We start from the raw sequence: 12,188 nt of genomic DNA on the forward strand, positions 1-12,188 counted from the left end.
GTAGGTTGCCATTCCCTTCTTCAGAGAATGTTCCTGACCCAGGGATCGAACGCCCATCTCTTAGGTGTCCTGCATTGGCAAGCGGGTTCTTTACCTGTAGAGCCACCTGGGAAGCCCAAGTACATGCTCTTTTTTGACTAGCAGTTGGTAAGTTTAACATTTTGAGGAAGTGCTAAACTGTTATCCAAAAGCAGAGGCATCATTTTACATTCCTACTAGCAACATGAGCAGTCCACTTTTTTCACATCCTTCCCTCTGCCATCTTTTTGAACATAATTTTTAATACCCTTGATTCTAAGAGCTAGTTCTATTCCGATCAGTGATTTCCTCCTAAATATGGATTTTCTTTTCCTGATTTTTTGCAAGCTTGGTAGTTTTTGATGCCAGGCATTGTCAACTGTACCTTATTGGCTGCTGGTCATTTTTGTATTCCTATAAATATTATTGAACTTTGGTCTGTTATATACTTAAATGCTTTGTTAACTATTTGATCCACTTGGGACGTGCTTTTAAGATTTGTTAGGTGGCACTAGACAAGTGAAGGCTTCCCCAGTGGCTTAGTAAAGAATCAGCTTGCCAATGCAGGAGACAAAAGAGAGGCCAGTTGGATCCCTGTGTAGGTAAGATCCCCTAGAGGAAACAGCAATCCATTCCTGTATTCTTACCTGAGAAATCCCGTGTACAGAGGAGCTTGGCCGGCTACAGTCCATAGGATCCCAAAGAGCGGGAAACAACTGTGAACACATGCCCTAGAAGAGTGAGGTGTCTAGGGCGAATGCTCTACTTACTATTAAGGCAAAACCTGTCTGTGTACTCTAATAACCAATGCCCCATGGATTAGGAAATTTTCCAGCGAGATCGGTAAAACGAATTACTATTTCTGTGCCTAAGTGAATCCTTAAATCCTCTTCCGGGTAGTTTCCTCAGCCAAAAGATGCTCAAAATTCAGTAGAATCCTGGAGAAAATTCTACAGAACTCCAGGTTCTCTGAACAACTCTCGTCTTTCTGTTATACTCCGAAAAGAACATTACCTGCCCTGGTCTTCCCCAAACTTGCAGCTCCTTCCTGTCAAAGCAGGCAATTCGCTGCGCTCTGCTTAAGTTTTCTCTCCCTGCTCTGCAGTCTGGAAAACCTTGTAACTACAGTAAGCTTTTTGAACTGACAGGATTTGTTTCCTCAGTCTTCAGGGTCACTGTTACTCGTTACTGACGCCAAATGTCTTGGAAACAGACCCAGCGTTCTCCTTCAACAGCAGTAGAATTTTTTTTTTTTTTCTTTTTCAGTAAAGGAACTGTTGAAAGGTACCCCTAAAAGCCATACAGAGAAATGTTTTCCTCTGCCGCTTAGTCTGAGGAGAACTGGGCCGCGCGCCGCGCAACAAACTCAAGCCACACCTCCCCAACCTTACCTCCGCCTACGGGTTACTGCGCAGGCGTAAAACTGCGCGCCTGCCGCGCTCAGCGAGAACTGCGCCTGCGCCAAACAACGGGGCCCGCCAATGCGTCAATCTTGGCCTGCCAATGAAAGCGCTTAAAGGTCCTTGAATCCCGCCTACTGACCCGACATCCAATCGTCTGTCCCGGCGCGCAGCCTGCGGTGGATCTAAAGTAGTCCCAGGGTAGAGCTGGAGTGCAGCCCGAAGCAAGATGGGGGCTGCGGAGTCTGAAGTGGAGGCTGCAGCCCGAGAGTAAGTGTCTCCCGCCCGGGGGATTGCGGGGGGCTTGGGGGGTGGGTTGCAGGTGGGGGCGAGCTGGGAAGGTCCTTGCACACCCTCGAGTAAAATCAGTAATGCCCCCCAACCCATTATAGCTGTTGGGTTTCGGCTCTGCCGTGAAGTGATCGTGACCCCAGACTCCCTGTCTTAGGTTGGCTCTCTCCAGGAGTAAGGCATATTATGAGAGACTGTTGGTTCCCCACCACGAACGCAGGCTCCCCAGAGATGTGTACTTAAAGGGGAGGGTTACATCCCTGTCAAGCCCCCACATCTCTTAGCAGGTCGACCATCCTAACAGGAGACTTTCCACCCCAGGAGATACCCTGGGAAATCTGTTTAATTTCTGCCACCCTTGTCCCAGCATACACTGTTGCTGTGAGTTATTTTATCCCGGTTACCGCTTCCTAATGGACTGCTCCAGCCACCAACAAGGAAGAACTCTGGAGAGCCTAGACCCAGGGATCCAGCTCCCTGTCCTTAGCTCCTCCTCCAGTATTCTGAGACCTTGCTCCCAGGCTGAGTCTCTGAGCGGGGCGCTGTCCCATCCCCTGTATATTTCTTTGATTTCAGAAACCCAGTTGTCTTCTTTCTTGCTTTGCGCTGACTTTCTCTAGCTTCAATGAGTGGGTCTACTATCTAGCTGCGGTGCCGGGCTTCTCATTGCAGTGGCTTCTCCTTGCAGAGCACTGGCTCTAGAGCGAGGGCTTCAGGAGCTGTGGTGCCCGGGCTTAGTTGCTCCGTGGCGCCTGGGCTTAGTTGCTCCGTGGCATGAGGAATCTTACTGGACCAGGGATGACTCTGTAACATCTACCTTGGGAGGCGTATTCTTTATCACTGAACCACTAGGGAAGTCCCCTCAAAAGGTTTCCAGTCAGTGAAACAGACCCTATTTAAAATCACAGCTCTTTCCCCACGCATATTATTCTCCCTTGCTTTGCTTATTTTTCCTCACTTATTATTTCACTTATTACTTCCATGTGTCTTCCATGCACACACATTCCTGGTCTCAGGTGGCCCTTCAAGCCTGTCTGTAGCTGCTAGTCAGGACAAGACTCAGCATTAATACACATAATCACATATGTGCAATGTACACACAAATTTACTAGAACTAGCACCTCAGGAGTCTTCAGTTTTTCCTGTTTTCTTGCCCCTTCAGGGCCCTGTCCAAGGTAGCAGACATCCTGGAGCCTGTAGGTCTTCAGGAGGAGGCTGAACTGCCTGCCCAGATCCTGGCTGAGTTTGTGATGGTATGTGCAAGATGGAAGCTAGCGTTTCACCAGCCAGGAGCTGCTCCTGGATCCTCTTGTTGAGATACTGGGCAGCATTAATGGTGAGCAGACTGGAAGGTAACCTTTTTGGCCTGTAGTACAAGAAGGTAAGAATGTTCCCTTTTGATACCCTCTTGAACAGGACTCTCGGAAGAAAGACAAGCTCCTCTGCAGCCAGCTTCAAGTAGTAGACTTCCTGCAGAATTTCTTGGTTCAGGAAGGAACTGCCCAGGACCAGAACCCCTTGGCTTCTGAAGACACAAGCCGTGAGTGGACTCAGGGTTCGGATAGGGGCTTCCCTGAGTGAAGAAGAAAGGGGGACATCAGTCAGGTCAGCTGTTTGGCTGATGTGATGACTGAAGCCACAGTGCTACAGGCAAGTGGGCCTACCTCACTTATATACTCATTTTTGGTGGCTCTCCACAGGGCAGAAGGCAACTGAAGCCAAAGAGCAATGGAAGGAGCTGAAGGCCACCTATCAAGAGCATGTGGAGGTCATCACAAATTCCCTGACCCAGGCACTGCCCAAGGTGGAGGAGGCCCAAATAAAGCAGGCACAGCTCCAGGAGGCCCTTAAACAGCTTCAGGCCAAGGTGAACCAATGATGAGGGGAGGGAAGGGCAAGCAGAGAGGAGGAAGAAAAGGGTGAATATGCTAGGTTGGACCCACTGGTTATCTTTTAACTTTCAACCATATGACTCAGGTAATCTTCCATTATATATATGTACCACATCTTCTTTATCCATTCATCAGTATTATTCAGCCATTGAAATAATATAATGCTATTTGCACAAGTAAGTCAGACAAAGGCAAATATATGATGACATTTATATGTGGAATCTAAAAAAAGATACACTTGAACTTACTGTAAAACAGAAATAGACTCACAGACTTAGAGAAAGAACTTATGGTTACCAGAGAGGAAGGGGGCTGGGGATAGATTGGGAATTTGACATGGACACACTGCTATATTTAAAATAGATAACCAACAAGGACCTGCTGTAAGAGAAAATTAATTTAAAAAATGAAATGCAACAATAAAAATGCACTCCTCCTCTCCTCATTCCCTTCCTTCACTTACGTGCAGAAGCAAATGGCCATGGAAAAACTCAGAATAGCCCAGAAGCAGTGGCAGCTGCAACAGGTAGGTCCATTTCCCTAGGAAAATATCTCTTCCCACCACCATGCTAGTGCATGGGCCAAGTCCTCTGCCTAGAAAATTTTCATCCCATTTTCTCCTGTGTGGCATTATATTATGGGACCCATATGGACTTTGATCCGAGCATGACCACTTACCACTGCATGATCTTGAACTGTCACCTTACTTTCTCTGCTTCTGTATCTTCATCTGTGAAATGAAGAAAATAATAGCCTCTATTCTAAAGAGTTGTTAGGACGATTGAGTAATTGGTACAGCAAGTGTTTAAAATAGTTCCTGGCACATAGCAAACTAAATAAGTCTTATCATTCTTTGCACCACTTCCCTCCAGAATGCCTCACCTTGGAACAACTCACTTTGATCCTTTTTTTCTAAGCTCCTGGTCTTGCCTAAAATGAGTGGAGTTCCTCTATTCATCTGTGTATCTGAAACCCCAGCTAGGTCTAAGCTGGAGGCTTGAGAAAATGGCTCCAAGACCTCAGGATCTGAGGAACCATATCTGCATTCTCACTCCTGGTAGGAGAAGCATTTGCAGAATCTGGTGGAGGCTTCGTCAGAAGTGAGGGAGCGTCAGACAGGAGCTCAACAGGAACTTCAGCGACTATATCAGGAAGTCGGAACCCTGAAGCAGCAGGCAGAGCAGGAGCAGGACAAGCTGCAGAGGTGAGGCTGGGAGCGTGGGCTGCAGACCCAGGGTTGTCCAGCAGAAGTTCCCTCTCTTAATACCCACATCTTCCTTCTAGGCACCAGACTTTCCTCCAGCTGCTATGCACCCTGCAGGGTAAGCAGCTGTTCAATGAGGCAGAAGCAGAGATACCACAGGAGTTGGATCTTCCTAAGAATAAGCCCCAGCAGGTGACCCAGCCCCAGGAACAGAACACTCAGGACACCATGGGAAGAGAGGTAGGTGTGTCCTCCAACGTGAGTGAGAGATGGAATCGTTGGGCAGGGAAACAGAGGAAAACTGAAAGATAGACCTTACTCACTGCCCATACCTTGTTTTCCCAAGGCTGACAACCCACAGTCTGTTGGAGATGCAGGCTTACCATGGCTTCCTGGCAGACAGCAACATACAGAAGAATCCTAGAGCAGGTCAGACTCCAACTCAGGACGTGGTTTCCCTGGAGTGCAGTATGTCAGGAGGGAGGGTCTCTGGTCTATCTATCTCTGTTTCCAAGCTCCACTATTCATGGAAAGGATGGGATGTGGGAAGGAGCAAGGAGTTTATTTATGGTTGAAGTTTAGTACTTTTTCCCCATGCCCAGCCTACCCTAGACTAGTCTGGCTCTTCTTCCTCTTCTCCAGCCCTCTCACCTCACCCTCATTGCACGATGGACTTAAATTCTTTGAATGTAGTTTGTTTTTTGACTACATACCTGGTCGGGGCAGGCTCTGGATTCTGTTTATTAAAAATCCTGGAGCTCTCTCAGCTGCCTGTTTGTCAGCTTATCTTCACATGTTGGTGGGAAGAGCCACACGCAAAGGCCAACAACATGATAGATGCTTGGACAGGTGTGAATGGAGAGAATATAGATTGGGAAGGGGCCCTGGCCTGGGGCATCAGAGGTTGCTTACCCAAATGGATATGCCACAAATATGCTGAGCTTAATTCAGGGAGAAGGTGAATGCTTTATGCAGATGATTAGATGTGGGAAGCTAACTTTAATTACTGATCCTAATGTTTACTGAGTCTCTGATTTGTACCAGGCCCTGATTTGCTATGAACTGAAGCTGCAGAAGTGGACTTAACTGACCAGTCACTGGCCACTTGGTGCATAATGAGAATGAACAAGTCAATAGGATGATTGCAGCGTGTGTGACAACAGGGTAGCAAACTGAAACAGTAATAAAGAGCAATAGTGAAAAAGTATAAAGACCACACCTCCCCCAACCCTCTCTATATTGGGCTGTGATATGTGAGTTAGTATTTCTATTTGTGCTGGTATGTTTGTGTTTCTATATTTTTGTTTGTTGCTTTCATTCTCCATTCCTGTATGTGTCATTGAATGTATGAACAGTGGGATCACTACTGTGTTTGAGGAAGTGATTATATCCCTGATTTTCTAAATATGCAGCCTATTCTGTGATGTCCTAATGTTATATTCCTGATACATTTTTTGTGTTCTACTGTTTTCTTTTCCTTGTACCATACTTTCAGATCGTCATTCATCTTCAAATATTTGAATGCTGAAAGACTGGCTTTTGTGATTCTCTGTTGGATGTTTTGTTCTGGTTCATTGATTTGTAGTAGTATGTTGATCATTTTCTGGCTTCTGTTTTTAGGTCAAGAATATGTTTTGATTTTTTTTTTTTTTGTAAATTTTTTATCAGGTATTAAACTTGTGTATTTGGATCTTTATTTGTTTTCTCAAATAAACATTTAAAGTTATCATTTTCTTTTGGCTTCCTATTAGTATTTTCACAATCATTCAATTCATAGAATTTTCTATTGAAATTATTTCTTTGATTCTTGAGTTTCTTAGAAAAATAATTTTCAAATTTTTTAGTCTATGTGAGAGGATAATCTTTCTAGGTTTATTCTAATTTGGTCAGAAAATGTCAAATCTATAATAAAAGCTTTGAAATTTAGTGAAGGAAGCAGTTGTAGCCTTGAATGTGATTTCTTTAATGTTTCATGTTGATTTTTTAAAAGAATGTCTGTTTTAGAACTGTCATGTGTGATGTTTTCTGTATGTTTACTAGATTATGCTTCTTTGGTTTTTCAGTTTGTATCATCTATATACTTTTTTATTTTCCAAATATCATCTTCTGAGAGAGGTATGTTCAGATTTCCAAATGATAGTGGACTTGTTTATTTCTCTTATAAACATCTGGATAATTTCAACAAAGCTAATCCCTATCATTCTATCTTTGCAATTTTAAATTCATAAAACTAAATTTGCTTCAAATATTCTACCCTATTGTGAAAAGAATCTTCCCATTTTAGAATCTTTCTGTCCTTAATAAGCCCCATCCTATCTTATAAAATTATGCAACTTCTTGTATTACAGTTTTTATGTCTCCTCTTTGGGCCAAATACATGTAAGTTTTGAAATACAAACAATGTGAAATTAAGTCAACTAATTTCATTATTATTGCTAGCACAGTATTTAAATGAACTTTTTGGTACCTTTTGGATAGACTGAGAAATTTAGTGGGTTTTGATACACTTTGCTTTTGAAAGCCCAAATAACCTAAGCATTAAGTCTGAAAGCTATATCAATCAAGGAATCAATATCTTGAGGCCTTTTTAAATTGTCTTTTTGTGGGGACAAGGGTGTAAATTCTTCTATTTATGTTGTTGAATTGAATTTGAGTAACTGTTGACATAGTTATAAAAAACTTGTTAATCTTCATGGACCTCTCCATGATGCCATATTCAAATGAATATCTAAAATTTAAGTTGTCAAGTGAACTTTAGCAAACACACCTATGCAAGGTATGCATAATTCATTTCATCATGCATTTTATAGTGATTATACCTACATGATAATTATTTAAGTGAGTTGATTACGTTGTACCTAAAATTGTGTTCTGAGATAGAAAAAGAAGAAAATATAGAAATGTACTTTCAGAAGATAACAGAACTTTTAGAAATAAAAGATTATCACAAATAAACATAAAAGAAGCACTATATATATATATATATATATATATGACCTAATGCACAAATTTTGAATGTATTGTAAAAAGTCATAGGAAAAACACAAGAGTCGGAATACTCAAAACGGTTTATTTTATGAAAGAATGAAAGTTTGTTTAAAATATCTTGTAGAATCTCCATGTTATGAAGTTATATTGTAAAAACTTTGGGTCTGATCTTAATAACCAATCATAAACAGCAATCTTGTTAATAAAAACACCAGTTTTAACAATAGATATATTAAATTTTCATCCTGTTTATAAAACTAAGTAGACAAGAAGTTATGCTTTATGCATTTCAGGGAAAATACTTCTCTTTAGGGCCTGTCCACAGTCTCCATGTATGTAAGGCTTGGATTAACCTGGCCAGATATTCTGGAAATAAAAAAGGAGTTTGAAATAATTTATTTACTGAAGTTCAGCATTATCTGTGGTTGTTTCATTTGGTCACTCCAATGATAATACAGTCTCAGGCAAGATATGCTGGTTTCTTTGTTGAACACTACTCTTGATGATGACTGAAATGCCTAACTGTTTCGGTGTGTCATTTTCAACATAAGAAAGATGGGGGAAAGGAAAGATATGATAAATTTGGTTGAGGATTTTAGTCATCAGATATATAACATTGTTGTGTGTAGGTGTGTGTGTGTACTTACATACACATATAAAGCTGGCAGGGTTAATGTAGATTAGCTGGAGGAAGTGAGTGACTGGATGATGGATATTTCACCTCTGTTTTCAGATCCTGTCATTAACCATTTGTTCTATGTAATTTCTCTCTACAGGAACATATATTCTTTGTATCCACAAAAAAACATATATCAGTACCTTCACATTTTAAATGTACTTAGTAAATGTTCATTCGATCATCTTCAGGGAAGATTTCCTGAAAAGCTGCCTTTGAGTTCAATTTCAAATAAATTATCCAGAGATAGGTTTCATCATTTATTGAATGTCAGCTAGGTGCTGAATGTAAGTTCTGAGAATTTAAAAAAATAAAAATGATAAAGAATCTGAGTTTAAATTTAAAGACAGGAAGGAAAAGAATAATTCTGACGAAAAAAATATGTTTGTCATTGTTAAGGACTAAAAATTAAAATATTTTGACAGCACCAAGAATTGAAATAGTTTGACAACACTAAGCAGAAAGTGAAGTCGCTCACTCGTATCCGACTCTTTGCGAAACAGTAGACTGTAGCCTGCCAAGCTCCTCTGTCCATGGGATTTTCCAGGCAAGAATACTGGAGTGGGTAAGCCATTCCCTTCTCCAGGGGATCTTCCTTACCCAAGGATTGAATCCAGGTCTCCTGCACTGCAGGCAGACTCTATCGTCTGAGCCACCAGGAAAGCCCTAACTAAGCAGAAGGAATATCCTAAGTACAGAAAGTGAGAAACTGTCAATTTCAAGAATACGTATGGCCAAGCCAGTGCTTGGAACATAGAATATAAGGGAAGAAATGGGAGTAGTGAGTTAACTGAACCACTTACCTTTACCTTGCTGGCTATAGGAAGTCAATACCTTCACCTGGAAGCCAAAGAAACCTGTTGAAATTTTCTTCCTTAGATAAAAATTTCTCATGTATTTTAATCTATTGCAATAGAACTCTCCGAAAGTAACACCGTTGGTGGGTACATTTATGAATTTAAAGCAGAATATACACTTAGAAAACAGTACAAATGCTTTCATTCTCTTGAGGTAAACATGTCTGCTAAGTTGTTTCAGTAATCTCCAACTGTGGGACCACATGACCTGTAGCCCACCAGGCTCCTCTTTCCATGGGATACTCCAGACAAGGATACTGGAATGGGTTGCCATTTCCTCCTCCAGGGAATCTTCCCAACCCAGGGATTGAACCCATGTCTTTTATGTCTCCTGCATTGGCAGGCAGGTTTTTTATGACTACTGCCACCTCAGTTCAGTTCAGTCACTCAGTCCTGTCCTACTCTTTGCGACCACATGAATTGCAGCAAGCAGACCTCCCTGTCCATCACCAACTCCGGGAGTTCACCCAAACTCATGTCCATGGAGTTGCTGATGCCATCTCATCCTCTGTCGTACCCTCCTGCTCCTGCCCGCAGTCCCTCACAGAATCAGAGTATTTTCCAATGAGTCAACACTTCGCATGAGGTAGCCAAAATATTGGCGGTTCAGCTTTAGCATCAGTCCTTCCAAAGAATACCCAAGACTGATCTCCTTTAGAATGGGCTGGTTGAATCTCCTTGCAGTCCAAGGGACTCTCACAAGTCTTCTCCATCACCACAGTTCAAAAGCATCCATTCTTCGGTGCTCAGCTTTCTTCACAGTCCAACTCTCACATCCATACATGACCACTGGAAAAACCATAGCCTTGACTAGACGGACCTTTGTTGGCAAAATAATGTTTTGAATCTGCTTTCGAATATGCTATCTAGGTTGGCCAACTTTCCTTCCAAGGAGTAAGGGTCTTTTAATTTCATGGCTGCAATCACCATCTGCAGTGATTTTGGAGCCCCAAAAAATAAAGTCTGACAATATTTCCACTGTTTTCCCCATCTAATTCCCATGAAATGATGGGACCAAATGCCAGGATCTTAGCTTTCTGAATGTTGAGCTTTAAGCCACCTTTTTCACTCTCCTTTTTCACTTTCATGAAGAGGCTCTTCAGTTCCTCTTCATGTTCTGCCATAAGGGTGGTGTCATCTGCTGGGTTGAGGTTATTGATATTTCTCCCAGCCATCTTGATTCCAGCTTGTGCATCTTCCAGCCCAGCGTTTCTCATGATGGACTCTGCATATAAGTTAAATAAGCAGGGTGACAATATACAGCCTTGACATTCTCATTTTCCTATTTGGAACCAGTCTGTTGTTCCATGTCCAGTTCTAACTGTTGCTTCCTTACCTGCCATATAAGTTTCTCAAGAGGTAGGTCAGGTGGTCTGGTATGCACATCTCTTTGAGAATTTTCCACAGTTTATTGTGATCCACATAGTCAAAGGCTTTGGCATAGTCAATAAAACAGAAATAGATGTTTTTCTGGAACTCTCTTGCTTTTTTGATTATCCAGGGAATGTTGGAAATTTAATGTCTGGTTCCTCTGCCTTTTCTAAAATCAGCTTGAACTTCAGCTTGGAAGTTCATGGTTCACATATTGCTGAGGCCTGGCTTGGAGAATTTTGAGCATTACTTTACTAGTGTGTGAGATGACTGCAATTGTGCGGTATTTTGAGCATTCTTTAGCATTGCCTTTTTTTGGGATTGGAATGAAAGCTGACCTTTTCCAGTCCTGTGGTCACTGCTGAGTTTTCCAAATTTGCTTATATATTGAATGAAGCACTTTCACAGCATCATCTTTCAGGATTTGAAATAGCTCGACTGGAATTCCATCACCTCCACTAGCTTTGTTCGTAATGATGCTTTCTAAGGCCCGCTTGACGTCACATTCATAGAATGTGTGGCTCTAGGTGAGTGATCACACCATCGTGATTATCTTGGTTGTGAAGGTATTTTTTTGTACAGTTCTTCTGTGTATTCTTGCCACCTCTTGTTAATATCTTCTGCTTCTGTTAGGTCCATACCATTTCTGTCCTTTAGCCCTTCTTTGCATGAAGTATTCCCTTGGTATCTCTAAGTTTCTTGAAGAGATATCTACTCTTCCCCATTAAGTTGTTTTCTTCTATATTTTGCATTGATGTCTGAGGAAGGCTTTCTTATCTCTCCTTGCTATTCTTTGGAACTCTGCATCTTTCCCTTTATCCTTTGCATTTTGCTTCTCTTCTTTTCACAGCTATTTGTAAGGCCTCCCCAGACAGCCATTTTGCTTTTTTGCATTTCTTTTTCATGGGAATTGTCTTGATCCCTGTCTCCTGTAGAGTGTCATGAACCTCAGTCCATAGTTCATCAGGCACTATCTATCATGTCTATTCCCTTAAATCTATTTCTCACTTCCACTGTATAATGATAAGGGATTTGATTTAGGTCATACCTGAATGGTCTAGTGGTTTTCCCTACTTCAATTTAAGTCTGAATTTGCAATAAGGAGTTCATGATCTGAGACACAGTCAGCTCCCCGTCTTGTTTTTGCTGATTGTATAGAGCTTCTCTGTCTTTGGCTGCAAAGAATACAATCAATGTGATGTCAGTGTTGACCATCTGGTGATGTCCATGTGTGGAGTCTTCTCTTGTGTTGTTGGAAGAGGGTGTCTGCTGTGACCAGTGTGTTCTCTTGAAAAAACTCTATTAGCCTTTGCCCTGCTTCATTCCACATTCCAAGGCCAAATTCGCCTGTTATCTCTGGGGTTTCTTGACTTCCTACTTTTGCATTCCAGTCCCCTATAATGAAAAGGACATCTTTTTTGGGTGTTAGTTCTAAAAGGTCTTGTAGGTCTTCATAGAACCATTCAACTTCAGCTTCTTCAGCATTACTGG

General features: G+C 41.9%; 1 protein-coding gene across 1 annotated transcript; it reads left to right on the forward strand.

Moving 5' to 3' along the window:
• Positions 1 to 1,424: 1,424 nt before the first annotated feature.
• Positions 1,425 to 6,531, forward strand: ZWINT (ZW10 interacting kinetochore protein). Its single transcript, XM_069567837.1, has 9 exons — positions 1,425 to 1,688; positions 2,872 to 2,962; positions 3,126 to 3,249; positions 3,410 to 3,576; positions 4,071 to 4,127; positions 4,663 to 4,805; positions 4,886 to 5,045; positions 5,152 to 5,234; positions 5,850 to 6,531. The coding sequence occupies exons 1-8, from the start codon at positions 1,648 to 1,650 to the stop codon at positions 5,227 to 5,229; spliced, it is 861 nt and encodes a 286-aa protein (XP_069423938.1). The 5' UTR covers positions 1,425 to 1,647; the 3' UTR covers positions 5,230 to 5,234; positions 5,850 to 6,531.
• Positions 6,532 to 12,188: the final 5,657 nt, after the last annotated feature.

The sequence above is a fragment of the Ovis canadensis genome, chromosome 22 (assembly GCF_042477335.2).
Source record: "Ovis canadensis isolate MfBH-ARS-UI-01 breed Bighorn chromosome 22, ARS-UI_OviCan_v2, whole genome shotgun sequence".
NCBI lineage: Eukaryota > Metazoa > Chordata > Mammalia > Artiodactyla > Bovidae > Ovis > Ovis canadensis.

Excerpts from the sequence above, each read along its gene's own strand:
- ZWINT (XM_069567837.1), top strand. The coding sequence starts at position 1,648 with ATGGGGGCTGCGGAGTCTGAAGTGGAGGCTGCAGCCCGAGA. Across the intron at positions 3,577-4,070 it reads TTAAACAGCTTCAGGCCAAG|AAGCAAATGGCCATGGAAAA; the intron begins GTGAACCAATGA and ends ACTTACGTGCAG. Across the intron at positions 4,128-4,662 it reads AGCAGTGGCAGCTGCAACAG|GAGAAGCATTTGCAGAATCT; the intron begins GTAGGTCCATTT and ends CACTCCTGGTAG.